At 48.7% G+C, this 19236-nt stretch overlaps 2 protein-coding genes across 2 annotated transcripts in view; one reads left to right on the plus strand and one right to left on the minus strand.

Annotated features, from left to right (window-relative positions):
• Positions 1 to 8444, plus strand: part of SETD1B (SET domain containing 1B) — a 49770-nt gene extending 41326 nt beyond the window's left edge. Inside the window, 6 exon segments of the mRNA XM_009321225.1 lie at positions 1629 to 3185; positions 5565 to 5731; positions 6026 to 6157; positions 6812 to 6931; positions 7309 to 7446; positions 8193 to 8444. Coding sequence (XP_009319500.1) covers positions 1629 to 3185; positions 5565 to 5731; positions 6026 to 6157; positions 6812 to 6931; positions 7309 to 7446; positions 8193 to 8366 — 2288 coding nt within the window. The 3' untranslated portion in view covers positions 8367 to 8444.
• Positions 8445 to 15267: 6823 nt separating this feature from the next.
• The window catches only part of HPD (4-hydroxyphenylpyruvate dioxygenase), a 5509-nt gene continuing 1540 nt past the window's right edge, over positions 15268 to 19236 (minus strand). The window contains exons 4-14 of the mRNA XM_009321226.1: positions 18491 to 18595; positions 18255 to 18297; positions 18071 to 18153; positions 17851 to 17940; positions 17621 to 17724; positions 17381 to 17458; positions 17053 to 17215; positions 16634 to 16705; positions 15801 to 15923; positions 15536 to 15652; positions 15268 to 15378 (exon numbers count right to left, since the gene is read on the minus strand). Coding sequence (XP_009319501.1) covers positions 15268 to 15378; positions 15536 to 15652; positions 15801 to 15923; positions 16634 to 16705; positions 17053 to 17215; positions 17381 to 17458; positions 17621 to 17724; positions 17851 to 17940; positions 18071 to 18153; positions 18255 to 18297; positions 18491 to 18595 — 1089 coding nt within the window. The remainder of the gene's footprint in view (positions 15379 to 15535; positions 15653 to 15800; positions 15924 to 16633; positions 16706 to 17052; positions 17216 to 17380; positions 17459 to 17620; positions 17725 to 17850; positions 17941 to 18070; positions 18154 to 18254; positions 18298 to 18490; positions 18596 to 19236) is intronic.

Here is a 19236-nt window from a genome sequence, read left to right on the forward strand (position 1 = left end):
CTAGTAAGGAGCTCTACACAAGCCATCTGCTACTAAAAATACTGTGGTTATTGTATCCAGAATCTTATCCTGGGCCAGTTTAGTTAGTGTCCTACAGGAACTGAACAGTTGTCATCGTCCGAGGGTGACTGATTGGATAGTGTGGTGGCAGAAGCTCAAGATGGGGAAAGCCATGCCTACTAAAACAGAACAGGAATCTGTGCTTAATGAGTCACTGCTGGCTCTTTTTGGTTTTAATACCGAAGCAGTATGTGACTGGGAAGCTATAGGGGGGCATATGAGTGGAGTCTCAGAATTATATCTGGTTCCTGATATTATTATTTGTGGGGTTTTTTTACTTAGTCCTTTCAAATGAGTGATACTCCCTGGTTTTCTGGAAGAAGGAAATTTTCTTCATTCAATACAGAGTTGTATTTAACCCGAGGAAATTAGAAACCTTTTGCTAAAACAGGAGTGAGATGCATAAAGGTTGACAAATTCTGCAGCTAGGGGGGAATTAAAAAGTTAAAAACTGGAGCCAACAGGGAGAGCACATCTAGTGTGAGCCTTGGACAGGACTGGTGTCTGAGGACTGGGCAGTATTTTGCCACTTGGAGAGCTGGAAATCCAGTCCCTGCACAGGCTGTCACTCCTTGGCTGCCGTAAAATCTGAAAGCCGTAAAGAGGCAAAATGTTAAACTGGGCAGGGCAAAGAAGAACCTGTTTTGCATAGATCCTTTGTAGAACAGGTCGGTGTCCAGAAAGGACGTAAATCTGGGGAGACGTGCATTTGGGCACCTTGACATGTGGAATGAGCTTTACAGGTAAACTGTGGGAACACGCTCAAACTGCAGCATTCTTCTTGTGCAGCCCAGCCCGGTACAGGAGTTACAGGGATCGGACCCTTCTCCAGTGACTCTTCGGTTTGTTCAGCACAAATGGGGAATGCTTCCCTTCCAACTCTCCAGGCATTTTCACCTCCTTTTGCTCTCCCACTTGAAAATGTTATTTTGAGCTGCTTAACAAGATTCACTGTTGATTCCTTTTGGCCCTGGCCCTAAGGGGGTAAATAAACTCTAGACAAGTGAGCCTGCTGCAGGGAGAGCAGCATATAAATTGCCTCATTGATACCATCTGAGTGTCTCCTCATTCATTACAAGGGCTTCCTGTTTCCTTCATGTGTTGTTCAAGAGTGTTACTCTCCTCCCTTCATTGTTCCCTCCTTGTAGAGCTGAGGGTGCTTCTTGGCCTTGCAATTAGTTTACCTTCCCACATTAGAAAATCTGGTAGCTTGGGGCTCTGACAGCTCTCCTCTGAAGTCCTCACCCCACAATCCGCTAATTCTTTTTATGTCTGTACAAAAGGCGGTCAGGGGTTTTGAAAGCAGAAAACCTTCATTCTGGCCTGTGTTGTAGCTAATACTCAAATTAATAGTGCGTTTTTTTAATAGTCCATTAGGGATGTCTGTGGTAGCGTCTAATTACTCCACACTCTGTGCCTCCAAAATGTAAAGCATTGAAGTTTTTAAAGCCTCCCACTGGAATTGAGCTGTTCTGTAATTGCGGCATCTTAAACATGCCTTTACTGGCAAGTGGCAAGTAACCTACTGGAAGCAAAACTCCTGATTGTCCTCTCTTTTGCCCTTTCAGAGGAAGACTCTGAACCCGCTACCATGCTGGAGCCAGAGGTACAGGAAGGTCCAAAGCCTGAATCTCAAGATGAGGAGGAGGCGCTCTGTCTCTCAACTCCAGTGGGAGTCTTTGGAGAACCTCTGCCCAATAAAAGCAGCTTCTTCAGCAAGTCTGACGACAGCAGCTTAGAAGCTCGTGTTAAAACAAAACGGCCCTCGGCAACGGAGGACGATGACCGTCTGCCTCGCACACCTGGACGGGAGGTGATGATCCATTCAGAGACTGATACTCTTTTGCTTCCAGCCCACAAGGTGCCATCCTCCATGCTTCCCTTACCATCAACTCCTGGTAAAGAAGAATCTTTAGTCCCTCCAGAAAAGTTCCCTGAACAATTAATGATGACCAAAACGTCCGTGGAAGAGGAGATTCCTAGGACTCCTGGGCGGGACATTTTGGCCAAGTCTTCACATCCCCTTGCGAAGTCACAGAGCACGGACACTGTTCCAGCCACGCCAGGAAGTGATGCTCCCCTTACGGGAAGCAGCTTGACCCTCAGTTCCCCTCAAGTCCCAGGGAGCCCCTTTTCCTACCCATCCCAGTCTCCTGGCATTAACAGTGGCATTCCTCGGACTCCTGGGAGAGATTTCAATTTCACGCCTACTTTCCCAGAGGCTGGTGCTACCATTCCTTGCCTTCTGTCTGGCAAGAAACAGTCAGAGGATGAGCTAGATGAGAAACCCTTTAAAGAACCTCTTGGTGCTTCCCTTACGATCAGCATGAACAGTGTTCCTTCCCCTATCCCCTTTGCCAGCCCCCCACAAGCAGATTTCCACACAGACATGGGTTTGCCACCTGATGAGCCAATACCTGTAGCAGCCCTGCCATGCATGCATGGAGATGGAAGGATGCCCACTGAGGAATGCAAAGCAGAAGTAAAATCTGTTTTGCTCTCACCAGAAGTACCCACTGGTGCTTCTATTCTTCCTCCCCCACCACCACCTTCTGTTCTTCCCAAAAGGAGGCCAGGTCGGCCAAAACGGTCACCGCCTTCTGTCCTCTCGTTGGATGTGTACTCGGGCAAAACCATAGAACCTCCTCCTGTGCCAGTGGCCTTGGTGGAAAGTGCTGTGGGCAAAGAGCTGTTGAGTGGACATCCTGATGCTTTCTATGGACTGAAAGACCCTGAAGCCGTCACCCTGGACTTCAGGAATGACGGTTTCCACGAGAAAATAGCAGCTGAGACAGTTGCAGAGAAACTGCCATTTAAAGAACTGGAGAACCAGTGGAACGAAGACTTCAAGGAAGAAGAAGCTCACGTGAAACCTAAAAGACAGTGGCGAAGGCAGAAGAAGACACCTGAGGACCTCCCAGTGATTCCTTCCCCTGAGTATTCCCCACCCCGGCCTCAGTTCAGGCCACGCTCCGAGTTTGAGGAGATGACCATTTTGTATGATATTTGGAATGGAGGCATAGATGAGGAAGATATCAAATTCATGTGTATCACATATGACCGCTTATTACAGCAGGACAATGGTATGGACTGGCTCAATGACACCCTGTGGGTATTCCATCCTTATATCCTTTCTCACTGGCGCACTATGTTACACAACACATGTAAGATGCACTAGATGGTCATTGCGTAGGACTTATAATGCAAAAGACTAAGTTTGTTGGTGGAAGAAGCATTTGCTTACTAGAATAGCAATTGCTTTTATCAGCAGGGAATTTTAGACTTTTATTCCCTGAAGCTGCAATACAAAAATGCTGCAGAAGTGGCTGTTCTTGCTGCATTTTCAATCTAGGACTGCAGGGAAAATCTGTATGCACCTCTTCTGGGGACATTTCCTTGCTTGTTTGAGAAGCTTCTGTCTGCATTTAAACCAGACTTTTTTTTCAGCTTGCCTGTGGAATTTCTAGTCTGCACATACAGGGCTTTAACTTGGGGCTAAAACTTGCTGTAAAAATAATCTCACCATCTGTGCCCAAAATGATGAGTTAGTGGTGCTAGCAGCTTTAACTTGCTTTGAGTTTGAAATACTAATAAAAGCAATGGTTTTTAAGTGGCACATCAGGGACAGACAGGGCCCCGGGCTGGATGGGGGAATGTACAGCTAATGCTGCAGCGACTAGCATGTGTAGCACTGGCTGGTGCTGGTGGGGCAGAGTCTGGCCCCATCCCCTCCCTCCCTGCCCACAATCAGCAGCACAGGCTGTAGCTTTGAATCTTTGGGAGCATTTTTGGGACACCCAAGCTGTCTCAGAACAAGGCTCTACATGTGTACAGCCACAAGTAGTGATCTTCAGAACAGAGCCCAAAAGGCTGTTCTCATAACCGAAGAACTCTCTAGTATTGTTCTTATGAAGGATATACGGATTTATATGTTAAAGAAGACAAATGCACCACCTCGTGTGTTGCTAGAGATTGCGTGGAGTTAAAATATCTCATCCCTTACTCCCTGCAAGACATGAGAGCAAAAGAAAAAAGCCCAAACCACTTAAAATAGTCAGTGATATGATCCTAACAAAAAGCAAGTGGAGCTCAGGACTGAGCTGTGCATTTTTATCCTTTCTTTCTCTGCATCTCAAAGGGCAATGTGTAAGATTAAATTTATAATTTTCTGCCTTTTCATACCAGTGCAATAGTTGTGAAATAGATTTATTTAATTGTTTAAAAGAAGTATTCGAAAAGGGTGATGAAATGCATCATCCCCAGTAATTCTCAGTCTGTATCTGCCCCACTTGGGGAAGCAGTTCCAAAACCAAACCAGTTTCAAGGTGGGAGTAATTGGCCCTGCAGTGGTGGGGGACCACAGCCAGCGAAAGGCAGAACAGGATGGCTGAGGGTAGAGCTTGCCTGTGACCGTGCATGTAAATGTGTTTGCATTTGGCAACTTACATAGTGGAAATGTTTGAAATCTGTTTCCCTGTTGATAAGGATTATTGTAACAGCAAATTTACAGTTACTTTTTAAACCATTTAATAATCATCTGCAGCTAGTTGCCGGTTCATCCTGTGCTACACTACACGATAGGTGTGAAAGTACCTGCAGGGTTCACCTGCTTTGCAGCAAGCTCACACCTCAGCACTCTGATTTCAAGGCCATCACTTCTTGCTTTTTATGGTCCCTCTGCTTCAATTTTCTGGTGTTAAGGATATGTTATGACTCAGAGGGAGCATTTTTGGGTAGATGTCAATCGTCGTAGGCTTCACGGCTGTGTTTTTGGGTGAGCTGCCAGGAGTACAGCTCCACTGTCTTTCCAGAAGCCAAAGACCTGAAGGTGCCTTCTGGCTGCTCAATGCAGTGAGTCCTTGCCAGGCCAGCTGCAGGTTTTCTTGACTGATCAGGACAGTGGGGTTTGAAACATCTGCACAGGGTCTTACCCTTCCCATCAGGGTCTGAAGGAGCTGGTTTACTGAGGCTGGTGAGAGCAGCATCTCTCTCTAAGCCCTTTGGGCTGAGGAGCGTCTTGCCCATCTGTGCTGCTTCTAGCCCTAGTCGGTGGGGATGACTGCTGCCGTGAGATCAGTGCGGTGTCTTTGGGGCTTGGGGTGGCTGCAGGGAGTTCTGGAGGTAGAACAAAAGCATGTCACTCAAAACAGGGAAAATGGTACATCCAGATGGCTGGGCAGCTGCTGTCTGTGTACGTAGTGGGTGCTGTGGGGAAATCCTTTCTCAAACAGGTTTCTCTTGACAGCTTAACCTTTTTATGTTTAAATTTTCATTATCTCTACTTTAGTTTCCCAAAGCATGCAGCTAAGAAGGAAAGACCGTGCTTGGTTTTCCTGTAGGCATGTGGGCTTCAGTGATGTTTTATTTTTCAATAGTATTGTTATTTTTTGCAACCCCCCAGAACCTTCCTAATTTTCCAAGCTTCCAGCGTTAGCTCCATGTAGCTGTAGCAAGTTTTGTCTGATATCCACCGGTGGCTGTGTTTCTCCTTAACTTCTTTCCACCTACTAGCTTTTCTACCCCCAAGAAAAAGAAGCGGGATGATGGGATGCGGGAGCATGTGACGGGCTGTGCACGAAGTGAAGGCTATTACAAAATTGATAAGAAGGACAAACTTAAATACCTCAACAATAGCCGAGCTTTTGCGGAGGAGCCTCCAGCTGACACGCAGGTGAGGACATGTCCTCCGCTGACTGCCAGGGTGTGAATGGAATTTGGTTTTGTACGGTGTCACGCACAGTGGATGCTTCCTGCCTTTTGGCAAGGAGGGAGGTGAAGCTGTTGCTATGCCTGTGTCAAGTTGGTTGTCCGGGAGCTGCTAGGGAGGTGTTAGTGTTTGATGTGGGATGTTTTAGGAGGCCACACGTTCTGCAGTGGTGTGTTGTAGCGCAAGGGATTGCTCACAGGGAGGCTGCGGGGTGTTGGGTCCGTTGGGTCAGCTTTGATCACCCATTTGTCCTCTCAGGGTATGAGCATCCCTGCCCAACCTCATGCTTCCACCCGGGCTGGCTCTGAGAGGCGGTCAGAGCAACGCAGGCTTCTCTCCTCCTTCACTGGTAGCTGTGACAGTGACCTGCTCAAGTTCAACCAGCTCAAGGTAGGTCACCTTGTGGATTGCTGCTTTGCAGAGGGGCTGGTTGGGAGCAGGCTGAGGCCAGGGCAGGGGACCTCCTGCCAGTTTGGTCTCAGCTTGGTGATGGCCATCTCAGCATTGGGCACCGCTCTGTGTGCCAGAGGATTGAATGGTACCTGGCTCTCCTGTACTTCCACGTAATACAACTTGATGTAACAATACAAGTTAATACAACGTGTAATAGAAATAATTTATCTAAAGAAATAGGAACAGAGCAGTCACAGGGAAAACATGACAGTCCAGTGTGCTCACTTGTGAGAAGCAGAGACATGAGCTGGCTGATAAATGGCTATAAATAAGTATATGATGATTACAGAGCTTGAGCCCTAGTCGGAACCATCAGGGCTATGCAGAACAGAGACCGATGGCCTCAAAGGGTCTGTTGTCCCCAGTGTGTGGTCAGTGGTAAAAACCCCAGTATTGCAACTCTGTGGGACCTCCCGTGACCTCTGTCTGCCTTCCTGTCACCGCAAGACAGAAGGAAACTAAATCGGGTTGAAGTACCTCAACGCTGCTTGTGGCTTGGAGCGTGCTGCGGACGCTGGACCCAGGGATGGCCTTTCCCTTTCTGCTGTGGCTAATTCAAGGTTGGGGTTTTGGGGTGTTCTCTTCATGCAGTTCCGGAAGAAAAAACTAAAATTCTGCAAGAGCCACATTCATGACTGGGGCCTTTTTGCTATGGAGCCCATTGCAGCTGATGAGATGGTGATTGAATATGTGGGTCAGAACATCAGGCAGGTAAGCTGGACTGTGGGTGAAATCTGAGCAAAAAACATCCCTGAAAGAAGTGCTTGAGTATGACAGCTGGGGTTGGAGTCCCTGCTGTAAGGTGTTAGCTACGTGAGCTAGGCAGAGGTTGGCGTATGGTTTGGAGGTACAAGGGTGGGATTTTCAACAACACATAGAAACTAAGCACTCAGATCCTTAGGAGATAAGCTCTCAAGAAGCCCATCCTGAACGTCTGTGTTTTCAGTTAGGTCTGTGTTCTCCTGGGGTGTTTGGGATCATATATCTGTTGAGCGGCACAAGCACAGCTCATGTGAGCGTTGTGTAGATCTCTGCTCACAGATCATTTCTGTGGCGTGTCCTGACATTACACATGGGGTTTTCTGTAGGTCATTGCTGACATGCGTGAAAAGCGATACGAGGATGAAGGCATCGGAAGCAGTTACATGTTCAGAGTCGATCATGACACCATCATCGATGCCACGAAATGTGGAAACTTCGCCAGGTTTATTAATCACAGCTGCAATGTAAGTATCATGTTTTTGCATATAATTGTACTCTGACATACTGATAAACCCACTGAGTCCTTGCTAACTTTGACTGGGGCCATGTTCAGAAGTACCAGGCAGTCACAGGGTTATGATTAAATGTTACTGAGCTGCAGCAGATCAAAGCAGAGTCTAAATTAGCATAAAGAGATTTGAGAGACCTGAGAAATGAAACATGCAGCAAGATAGAGTGCACTCGGAATTCTCCTGACTCTGTTGGGGAACCCTGATGGACACTGTTCAAACATATCTAACACATTTCTTTAAAACAAACCAAATTTTAGCATTGTTATTCTGTGGGAACAATCTCCTTCTAGTGTCCACATGGGAAAAGTATTCTCTGCCCTGGCAGGTAGAGAAGCTGCTTTCCCCTCTACTCTGTGCTGCAGTCTACACTCAAAAGACTTGGCTGCCTGACCAAATTATTAAGCATTAGTTGAGCTGCTCTTAGCCTGTGACAGACTTGGTGGAGCATCATCCAGGCTCTTTTGCACAGCAAATGACCAGAATATGGATATTTGGAGGAGCACAAGGAGGGCTGCTCTGTTTTCTGGCTTCACGCCGCCTTCTCTCAGCTTCCCCTGGGTCCAGGCTCTGGAAGCGTGGCTGAGGCTGCCTGGGGAAAGGACTGCCCTCCTCTGTTTTAGCTTGGAATAATTGTGTGGAGGCTGGGAAGCCATGGCCATCGGGAGCCTAAATCATTACCTGTTCTGTCACCCTTGCAGCCAAATTGTTATGCTAAAGTGATCACGGTGGAGTCTCAAAAGAAGATCGTCATCTACTCCAAACAGCACATCAATGTGAATGAGGAAATTACCTATGACTACAAGTTTCCAATTGAGGATGTAAAAATCCCATGTCTATGTGGCTCTGAGAACTGCAGGGGAACCCTGAACTGAACTCGAGGTTTCTCGTCACACTTGCACCTTCGGCCATGTCAAAACTGTGGTAACCAGGTGTGGTTGCACTTTGCCAAACAAAAAAAGGGGGGGGGGGGGGGGGGGGGGAGAAAAAAAAAAAAATTAAAAAGGAAAAAAAAAATTAAAAAAAGAGAGGAAAAAAGAGAAGAAAATAACCAAGCAAGTTTCGCACTTCTGCCAGGATCACGAATGAAAGCAAAAAGCGCACATGCTTACGAGGACTGTTCATGTTTCAGGTGCTCTTTCCTTTTCAGATCCAACACGCACACAAAAAGGTGACTACCATTTTGTGGCATGGTCTATCCAAACACTAGCTTCTCTGTTCAGTCCCTACATTAATGCTCCGTAATGGGATAATGGTACCTTTTTTTTAATTGTTGTTATAAACCTTCATCTTTTCATAAATGCTGCTACCTTTTTCTCATCAGTTTTGTTGGTTGAAAAAGACATTCAACGTTTAAATGTGAAGCAGAGACTGAAAATGCCATATAGGGTTTGTTGGGAGCTTGATTGGCTGAAATTGCACAGATTTCTCAGAGTAAGCTGTAAATAAATGTAAGGTTGATGTTACAGAGCAAGCCAGAGGCTTGAGGGTGTGTGAATGGGTGTGTGCGTGTGCTTGGGTGCGTGTATGTATGGAGATGTGTCCGCAACGAGACTATAGGTGAACTGTCCTGCCTTTTTGTTAGGGATGAGCCTGAACAAGTCCCCTAAGCCAGACACCCCGGGGAAGAGTCAGGTCAGCCGCAGACCTCAACTTAGCACCTTGGGCTTGTCTCTAATTTTCATATGCCATGCTGGTATATTGGGGGATCAAAGCCTCTGCACCCGTACATGAAAAATACTTGGATACCGCAATCACCAGTAAGAAGTCGAGTCAATTATGTAGCTGTAGCATGGTGGCACGGCGTGTGGCCTTTGGGGATGCCTGTTTCTTGGAGATCTGTTTGTCTTGCATGCAAAAAAGGCTGAGGCTGAAATTAAGTGGACAATTCAGCCTGTGTTTATGCTGTAGAAATCTTACCCTCCTTGTAAGCATACACTACAGCCTATGTTTATAACAGGGTTTTCTTCCTGTACATGGGAAACAGACTGATGTGCGTCTCGTATTAATTTTTCTCATTTTCATCTGCATTTCCCTGCCCTTCCAGCATTTTACATGGAGTATTTGCTCTGTCCTTGAATGTAGGAGATGCCTCCTGTGATAGGAGAGAGTTGTGCCATGCTGCTCTCCTCCCTCTGTTACTCAGTAACTTGCCCTGGGGTGGTCCCGTCCCTCCAATAAGAACATGGTAAAAGTGTCCCCGAGAGCAGGCTGCAGGAACAATCCTGTCCTCCCCCATCTACAGCATGAAAATGAATGCTTCTTTAAATTTGGAAAGCATATTTTGAAATGATTTTTTTGATATATTTTGTCCTTGTAGATGTGCTGAGGTGAAGGTTGCAGTTCTTCGAGAGGTTCCATTTAAAAATGGGGCAAAACACCAAAGAAATACTTCTTTGGATGTGATCTGGAAATGTTACACGACCGTTCAGGTATAGACAGGATCAGTTTTTCAACTTGCATTGAATTTCTCCTGCTTTAAAAGTAGAGATTAGTTGTACTAAAACCTTTTTAATTGGCTTATAAGGGGAAGTTGCAATGACATTATGAAATGGGAAGATTATCTGCATAACTAAACATCATCTCCCCACAGAACAAATTGCACAGCTGTATTCTTGTAGCCTTTTAAAATCAGCAGTAATTGCTGTATGACCACAGCTCCACGATCAGAGGTTACAACCTTGCAAAAGAGTTTCCTGGAAGTTTTTTCAGCTGTTATGTGGAATTGCCAGGCCCGCACTGTGAAGTGGAGCTTGTAATGTAGGTTAGACCTCTGCATCTGAATTTCTTCTTCAGACAAAAGGCCTGAAAGAACAGGAACACACAGACTGCTACAAGCTGCCTTAATACCGCCTTTATTTCTGTCTGAGGGCAAGGAAATTGTCGCTGAGATTGGACAGTCCATAGTCTCATCTCTGTTTTTGTTTTGGTTTTGTTTTGTCGTTTTCCCCCTTCTTTATAAATCTCTCCAGCAATTGGGTAATGGTGATCCAGACCCTAAAATTATGAGAAGCACAACTAGTTTCTGTCATTGAACGTTGGTTTTAACTGCAGCGATGGCAGGAGCATTTGGGAGTTAAACCAGCTGCTCAATTTATTTTATTTTTTTTTTAAATAAGGTTCATCTTGTTGTGTTGACGCTCCAGTTGGCATCACTACAGCTTGGCCTTTTACTTTCAAAGCTCTGGAAATGCACAGAAGTTTCCTGTGTCTCAGAACTGAAGCCCCTGCGTGTGGTAGTTCTGCCAATATCCCTGGCCTTCTTCCTCTCTGGTTCATCAAACCAGTGCATTAACGGTGGTTTTGTGGAGGCAAAGACACCCGAAATGGCCCAGCCCCTAAGTACCTGCTGACAGTTTTGTATTTCCCAGTGTATCTGTGTGCTCTGGATGGGATTAGCCCCTGCAGTTTGCCTTAATCTTTGTTGAAGAGAGGTGGGGAGGCAGGTCATGGTCTTCTGAAACAGGATCTACAGGTTGGGTTCCTTCACTGAGTTTTTAGGAGCACCAAAGGGATTTGGGTGCCAAAGACCATGAGCACCTAAATCACTTGGGTACTTCTGAAACTGCCCGTAACCCATCCCTTTTTAGGATCCCAGAGAAATAACGTGAGTTTTTGGAAGAGCTGAGCTCCCAGTAGCCCTGCAAGAGGAAGCAGAGCTGTTGGACCCACAGCACTTCTGAAAAATCGCATTAGTCTGGTCTCAAAGCCAAACCTGAGGCTTCTTTTTTTCTTCCCCATAAATCTTGGTTTGCAGAGTCCTCCCCGTGCAGCTTCTGTCTCAGGCTGCAGAGCTGCCCCATCCCTCAAAACAGCGCATTTTATGGTGAGGGTTATAAGCCTGGTTCAGTGATTTCCATGAGCTGCTGCAGTTGCCTGTGGCTGCCCTGTCCCTACAAGCCGTCGGGGTCTGATTGGGGCAGGGGAGCCCCGCAGCCATAGATGTGGTTTTGGAAGGCAGCCCTGTGGAGATGCCTTTCTAATCCCTCCTGGGTACTTTGGCTTGTGCTTAGAAAGGGGTGAAATGAGAGGAGAAAGGCAGAAGGTGTGCGGTTCACACGCCAGCCTGGATCGGACCCAGTGTTTGCCTCCCATGGTCAGCACAGGCGCCCTGGCAACCCATGGAAATAGTGGCAAGGACTAAAAAAAACCTTACCAGTGTGTGCTCCTTTACAGAGAGATTTACTGAAGTCATCTTGTTCGCTGAAAAGCCTATCCCAAATTTATTTTCACTTAAATTGAAACCTAAAACAAAAGAGAGAGAGAGATTGACTGTGCTCCCTGCAAAATTGTATCTCGCTTCAGTATCTCGCTAGGTGAAATGACCCTAGAGTAGTGCAAAATTTTGGAAACTTAAATTTTTAGTTTCCCAACGTGAAGAAGCTGGCTTGAGTTCAGGGTGCAGATGCCTCTGCAGCTGGCATTTCTAGGAAGCGCGCTCTGTGCTTGCAAATCCCACCTGCTGCTGCCCAACACCTTCATTTATCCATTCGGTTCACACCCCTGTTTGCGATTCCAGGTTGGTCCCAGTAAGTGGTCTGTGACTACCGGGGGTCTGGGAGGGGAAGGGGCTCATCTTGCAGATATTTATATTGTATAGAGCAGCTTATTTCTACAAGAAAAAAAAACGTTTTTAAACTCCAACAAAGTATACAGTAGTTTCAGTTCCGGTTTTTGTGACCTTTTTCAGGGATCATTTCAGTGCATTTCTGTACAAAATAAAAATTTAAGGAAAAAAGGATTTTGAAGTATATTAAAAAAAAAGCATCTTCTGTACATAGGCAAACTCAAGAATCTTCTCTTCAAACCCTGTTTCTTGTAGAAACATGTTGAAATTTTTTTGCTGATTTCTTTGTACTTCAAGAGCATGTAAATAATTTATTAAAAGTGACTATTGTAATTTGGAGTTCTTTTTAAACAGATTCCAGCTCTAAATCATGTTGAGGAGATGGGGAGGAAGAAGGACTAAGTATAGCAAAGGAGCTGGTGGCATTTACAGCTTGTGTCAAGCTTTGTATAATGTAAATTCTGTATAAATATGTTTTTTGTCAAATAAATACATGGAATTAGAAGCATTAAGAAACTGAAGACAAAAAATTGCCAAGTCAAGAAATCCCCCCCCCCCCCCCAGTCTGAAACCTAATGTGCAAAATCTATTTATTTCAAGCGAGGAAATGTGTACAGTCTAATAGACAACCTAAAATGTATTTAAGCGAGTTTGCAACTGGATTTTTTCAATTTAATATTTGTTTTGTTTTTATGAGTTTCCTCCTTAATTGCCACTGTAGTATTTGTCCAAGTGAAAAGAAACACATCGTAACGGACACTCTAAAACAAATGGGCAGTTTTAAAAGCAAAACGGAAGAACACCCGGCTCCCAATCCTTGCAGTTTTCTGGTTCTATAAACAGGTTGTTTTAATTCACAGTGTGAAAATAAAAGGCCTTCTTTAAAAGGAGGTAGGTAAAATGGTTTGCAATAAATGAAAAAAAAAAAAAATCTTATTTTTTTTCAAGTTCCTTAAAAAAACAACTCTGCTTTGAAGATTTAGGATTTCTGCTTTTTCTTTCGTTAAGCAAATTTATAAATTTAGGGATGTTTTGTGCATATAGAATCTGTCACCAGTATGTATCTTGTTTTGAAGAAAGTGTTTTTGTTGTGGATGTGTCATGCTGTATATATTTGTTCATATTTTTGTGAATTGAATACTATGTACCATTGTATTATAGTAACTTTTATAAAGCAAACCATAAATATACTGACTTTTCTTACAGAAAAATTATGTTGTGCTTAATGTATAGCCAGGGCAGCTTTTTGCTCTCAGACCTGTGCTGGGAACCGTGAGAGCCCAAGGAACCAGATCCAGAAAAAGAGCAGTCCAAAGAACTGATTTTCAGCAGAGTTTAGTGAAAATATTAATTCTGGTGAGCAGGAAATTACTTTAAGCAACATTATATTGCATGAAAGAAATACGTGAGTGATGTAAGTTTATAAACTTAAAGAAAATTTTCTTAGTATTAAAAATCCTTACAACCCTTATGAGCTGAAGCACAGCCAGGCGCTGGCCCCCCTGCCGCAGTGCCGGGTGTCCCTAACGTGTCCAACCTCAGTGGTGCGTCCTGGGCAGGTGAGGGGTCCTGCTCCTGCAGCCTCTGCCCTGGATTTTTTGAGTTCACTTTTTTTTTTTTTTAAACTTTATGGAGGTGAAAGCCCTTAACCCACGAAGCGAGGTGTTAGTGTTGCTGGTTCGGGTGATGTTGTAAGGCTGTTGGGGCCAGAGGCCCTTTGGTTTTCTTTTAAATCAGTTTATTCAAATCTGAAATGAATTCTGTTACCTGTGGTTTACAGGAGGGGGGAGCTGCTGAGATTTGGTGCGGCTGAAAGTACAGCCTGGAGCCGGCCGTGTGGCCCCCACCCTCCCTCGCTGGGGACTGCTGCTGCTGTGAATGTGGTGGTGGTCAAAGCGGCTTCTCTGAGCTTTAGAAACAGAGATACCTGAAGCAGAGGCGAATGGAGTGGCTGATGGAGGAGGAAATGGAAGAGACAGGAGAGAGCCTGGGCTGTAGGTGGCTTCCCAGCTCAGTTCTTGGCTTCTATAGCTGACCACGGCAGCTGAAGGGGTGGGGATGCCAGGACAGCCAAACCTTGGGCTGGCGCGGGGCAGAAGGCAGCAGGGCTCAGCCTGGAGGGTGGCCGGATGGGGCAGGGGCTTGGGCTGGTGGAAGGACTTGTGTCCGAGGAGCTTGTTCTGAGCTGAGGGCTTGGCAGGGGCTTTGGCCACTCGGGGTTTGAGCAGCTTTGATGCTGGGAAACTTGGGGAGTGGCAGTGGGTGCACCAGGGCTTTGGAGGGCAGATGTGCAACAGTGGGGAGACCTGGGGACACCAAAGACCCTGAGATGTTCTTCAGCAGTCGTGTACTGAGGTCTGTGGACTTCTCAGGGAGCCTTTGACCTGCAGCCACAGCGAACATGGGGTAGAGGGGCTCCAGCCCTGACACGTTAACTTACCAGGCACTCAAGCTGTGACAGAAAAGGGTTTTATTGTGTTGGTGGGGAAAGTCCCCTTGCAAAGGACAGTGACAATACCAGAGTGATGCCCAGAGGGGATCTGAGCCAAGGAATTGCTGCCAATGCCAACAATTACTTCTTGAAACACGGGAGAAACCCCAACCCTTCATTAATTCAGGTATTAGAGCAAGACTCTGTTGCCTTGGGAAGGCTGAAATCCATAAATTCAATTAAGTCTCATTACAGAATGTTGTAGCTACCCTAAAACCATGTGTTTAATCTCAGCAAATTCAAATTCAAGATTGAGTCTAAAAGCGATTAAAATAAAATCTTACAAAATGAGATGCAGAGAGAGGCAAACGCCTCCGTGATTTCCTCTCCCAGCTTCCTGCGTAGCTAAAATTAACAGAAAGCTGGATAGACTAAATTTAAGCACTCCCAGTTGTTTCTTGTGTCTTCCTCCGTAGCTGCGTGTCTTTGGCACATGCCTTAAATATGCCCTTTAAGAATTTGGTGGTTTGGGTCAGATTAAACTGCTTTTTAAGAGCGTGTTTGCTATTTCCCACACTCCCTCTCCCAAGAAGTCACCGGAGGGCAGCGCTAGGGCTGGATCGGGAAAGGTGTTGAGTCTTTTTACATCTCCAGCTTGGCAGCAGCTTCCCTGGGTTTATGACACTTAGGTCTCAGCTATTTACCAAAACATCAGCTCCTTCCTGGTTCGTTTGTGAATCAGCTTGTTAGGGGCGAGGGCGGCATTTTCTGCCATCCTTTAGATGCGCTTGGTCTCCCCGTTGGGCTCCAGGATGGTCAGGTTTCCTCTTGCATCTTGATCTATTTCTATTGCTTCAAACAGAGACTTGAAGTTCCCAGCTCCGAAGCCCTGCAGAGACGACAACGTTACAGACCATGGGGACGGGCAGCGGGTTTGTCAGCTCGGAATCGACGGGAAAAGAGCAGCACTGAGAGCTGGCTGGGTGACAGTACTTGATGGCCCTGAGGTCTCGAAGCCAAGATTGTTGTGAAATCCTCAAACCAACCTGGTGGTTATGCCGCTGGATGACCTCCAGAAAGACCGTGGGTCTGTCTTGAACTGGTTTGGTGAAGATCTGGAGCAAGTAGCCTTTCTCATCAAAATCCACCAGGATTTTCAGTTCCTGGAGAAAAGAAACAGGGTGACAGCTTGAAGACCCACAGAGGAGCAAGGGGATCCCTCTGCATCACCCTCATCCCTGCAAAACACTTTGGGGAGCCGCCGGTCCAGCCCTGGGCAAACCTTTTCCCTCTCAGGCCAGTCTGACTCACCGCCAGCTTATCAATGTTCTCCTTCACTTTGATTTTGGCAGTTTTCAGCCTCTCCCGCAGCATCTGGTAGTAGCTGGATGGCACGTCCATGAACTGCATGCCCCGCTGCTTCAGGTTGGTGATCTACAAGGCAGGGGAGACCTCAGCGTGGGTCAGGCTTGGGACTCATTTGTGGAGCGGTTTTTGCCAAGAGGATGGCCTGGGACAGACGGTGTCAGGAGGCAGTGATACTTTCCCATGACATTGGCCTGTCCCACCCTCTCTCTTTGGGCACCAGGAATGGGAGGGCCCAGGATGCCCTCTCCAGGCAATGCAGAGAGTTGGCCACCGTGAAAGGATGCTTCATCCCACCCTGACCCCCCAATACCTCTGGAGGCCCTTTGGTCTGGAGAGGAGTCCAAAACCAAGTGCTCAACAGCAGCTGGGCTCAATCCAGACCAGCATCTGCCCCAGGCAAAGGTGGGTGATGTGCTATGGTGGCTCAGCCCAGCAGCCCGGGCTGCCCGAGCTCCCCACCAGCCACCCCCCAAGGACAGCACGTGCCATCGGGGTCCCTGCAGACCCCAATGCTTTAAGCTGGAGGGACGGGCATCTGCCAGCAGCTCACAGGTGCAGGCAGGTCCCTTTCCAGTGACTCGCTGGGCAGTTAATCCTGGTTGTAAGACAACCACGGCACAAAGCCCGCTCAGCCTGCCCGTGTCCTCGTACCCCGACAGGGGTCATAGTCCACCACCGCCCTGTGATGAGGACTCTGCCTGGTGGAACGGGGCAGAGGCAGAGCAGTGCCGGGGCAGGACGGGCTGGGGCAGGGAGCTGCCCAGGGCTGCACTCACTGCCGAGATGATGTCAGAGGTGTTCAACGCGATGTGCTGGACTCCGGCCCCTCCGTAGTAGTCGACGTACTCCTACAGGGAAACGATGTCACTGCGTTAGTGACAGCACAGCTACAGCGTGCAAAAGGCTGGGCGTGGGCTTAAAAACATGAAAGTAAAATCAGCTCGGGGACACCATGAAATGAAAAAAAGACACTAGTGGTGAGATCAGGGGTAAACTGGCTCTGTCCCCATGGCTCCCCCAGGCTTTGACAGCCCTTGGCAGACCTGAGCAGAGCCAGGGTTGCTTTCCAGCAGCCACCTTAGCACAGCACGTCTGCGCCGGCTGCGAATCACTGACCCCTTCGTCCCTTTTCCTTCACCAAAGCCCCGCTCAAGGCGATGGCAGCTTGATGGATCAACCACCGGCATCCGCTCACCTGAATCTGGGATTTCTTCTTGCCGAGTGCTGGCTCGTTGATGGGCATCTTAATGGTCTCTTCGTAGTTGGTGACCACAATGGAGCGCAGGGCACTGAACTCCGTGTGCAGCTGCTTGTCATCCACCGACCAGAAGCGGTGGAAGAGCAGGTTCTTCTGGTACCTGCCCAGGCCACAAAGGGCACGATCAAGTCCCTTGCTCCATCCCTGCACTAATGAAGCTCTGCTCTGGCTTAATTAGCCTCAGCCACCACCATCGGAAGCGGTGAGACCAGCAGGATGGTGCTGCTGCTCCATCCCACCTCCTGCCAGCCCTCCCCACTCTTACCAGTCCGCCACTGGGACCATCTGGAGGTCGGGCTGGTTCCCCACGACGTGGTCGATGAAGTTGAGCTTGGCGCTCGATCTGGGGGGGGAAGCCGGGGGTGGCTCTCAGCTGGGCTCGGGGGCACCCCACAGCGCGGGGGGCTTCAGGGCGAGGCAGCGGGGACCTGTCCATTCCTCAGTGGGATATCCCACTGGCACACGGTAGGAAAGAGCCAGGCAAGACCCTCTGGAAAGTACTCACAGCTTTGGCAGCAGGGGGTCCTTGAAGAGGGGCGGGTGGTACCCGGGTAGAAAGAGGCCCTTGTAGTTGAGCTTCTCTATCAAGGTGTGGGTGGTGTCACCGTACTGCGAGAGGGGGGAAAGCGGTTCCATGCTGGCCCTGTTTTTTCAGGGACCTCCCAGGTCCAGCCTGCTCCCGCGGACCCTGCTCCAGCGCGGGGGCTCAGCCTCCGCAGCTGCCCTGCCTCTTACCGTCTGGATCACTGCAAACTTCACCTTCCCGAATTTGTCCTCCTCCACCCAGGGTTCCTTCACCACCACGGCTCCGCGCTCCTTGGCTTTCTGGGCAGAAGGAAACAGACACCCTCCTGCCACAGCTCCCCCGGGCTGGGGGGAGACGACCCTCGGCCCTTCCCCACCTCCCCTTGCCATTTCAGGGTGCCGTGCAGGAGGGAGCAGAGGGGCTGCCTACCTGCACGATGAAGTCGCAGTCCTCCACTTCGAAGGCAATGTCCTTCACCCCATCACCGTGCTTCACCAGGTGCTCCCCCATCTCTGCCCAGAGCAAGAGCAGCCACGGGCATGAGCAGAGGCGTTTTGCTCCGCCATGGCCCTTTCCCACACCATGTCCCCCCACAGACCCCCGTGGTACCTACCCTCATTCCCTGGGTTGAGAGCAGATGAGAGAACAAACACGATCTGGCAAGGAAGAGGAGGACAGGTGAGGGATGGAGACGTGGCAGTGCCCCCAGGCTGGGGCAGATGCACTGCAGGTGCAGGGTTTAATGGTGCAAACAGATTTCGGCAGCACCTGCATGCCCGACACCGCCTCGTCTTCCCCCGACCTCCACCCTGGTGGTGGCACCTCTGCAAGGTGCTTCAGCCCCCTTACCTTGTCCTGCTTGATGGCATGTGAGACCACCTCCCTGCTGCCAGTCTCCAGCCCCCGGTACGCCAGCTCTTCGAACCCCAGCTTGTTGCAGTAGTAGGATGCAGCCTGCGGGCACGCGAGAGCCGCCCCGGGTGAAGCTGCGGTGCTGGTGGCCCCTGGTTCCTGCAGAGCTCCCCCCAGCCAGGGCAGCGCCAACAGCCCATGGGGAATGGCCACCGCAGCGTGTGCGCGTGTGTGTGCGTGTGCAGGGAGCAGCCAAGCTTTTCTGCTTCCCTCCAGCAGCCCGCAGGAGCAAGCAGAGGAAAGAAAGGGCCCATATTGGGGAAAAAAACCCCAAACTCAGCGGGAAGCACTGCCTCCAGAGCCCTTCCGCACCCAGTGCAGCCAGGGACAAGCAGGGCACAGTGGACGCAGGGCTGGTGCACAGCAGGGCAGCAGGCAGGGAGCCGCTGCTGAGGGGGAAACGTTTTTGCCTGTCTCCTGTTCATCTGTGAGGTTGTGCGAAAAGCAGCTCAGGTTTGAAGCAGAGGGATTTTTAACTCGCCAGCGGCCTTTTAGCAGCGAGTGATGGAGAGCTGCTTCCATGATGCCCTATTGGTCTGCAGGCTGGGGACCACGGCTCGAGCCCTGCCTCGTGCCGGTTTGCATTTTCCGGGCTCCTCCCGCGCACACCCCCGGGCAGCCGCCCCTCACCTTGCGCAAGGGCCCCCAAGGCCATCTGCCGAGGTCACGCCGGTGGGCAAAGG

Source organism: Pygoscelis adeliae, unplaced genomic scaffold, assembly GCF_000699105.1.
Source record: "Pygoscelis adeliae isolate BGI_AS28 unplaced genomic scaffold, ASM69910v1 Scaffold93, whole genome shotgun sequence".
Classification (NCBI taxonomy): domain Eukaryota; kingdom Metazoa; phylum Chordata; class Aves; order Sphenisciformes; family Spheniscidae; genus Pygoscelis; species Pygoscelis adeliae.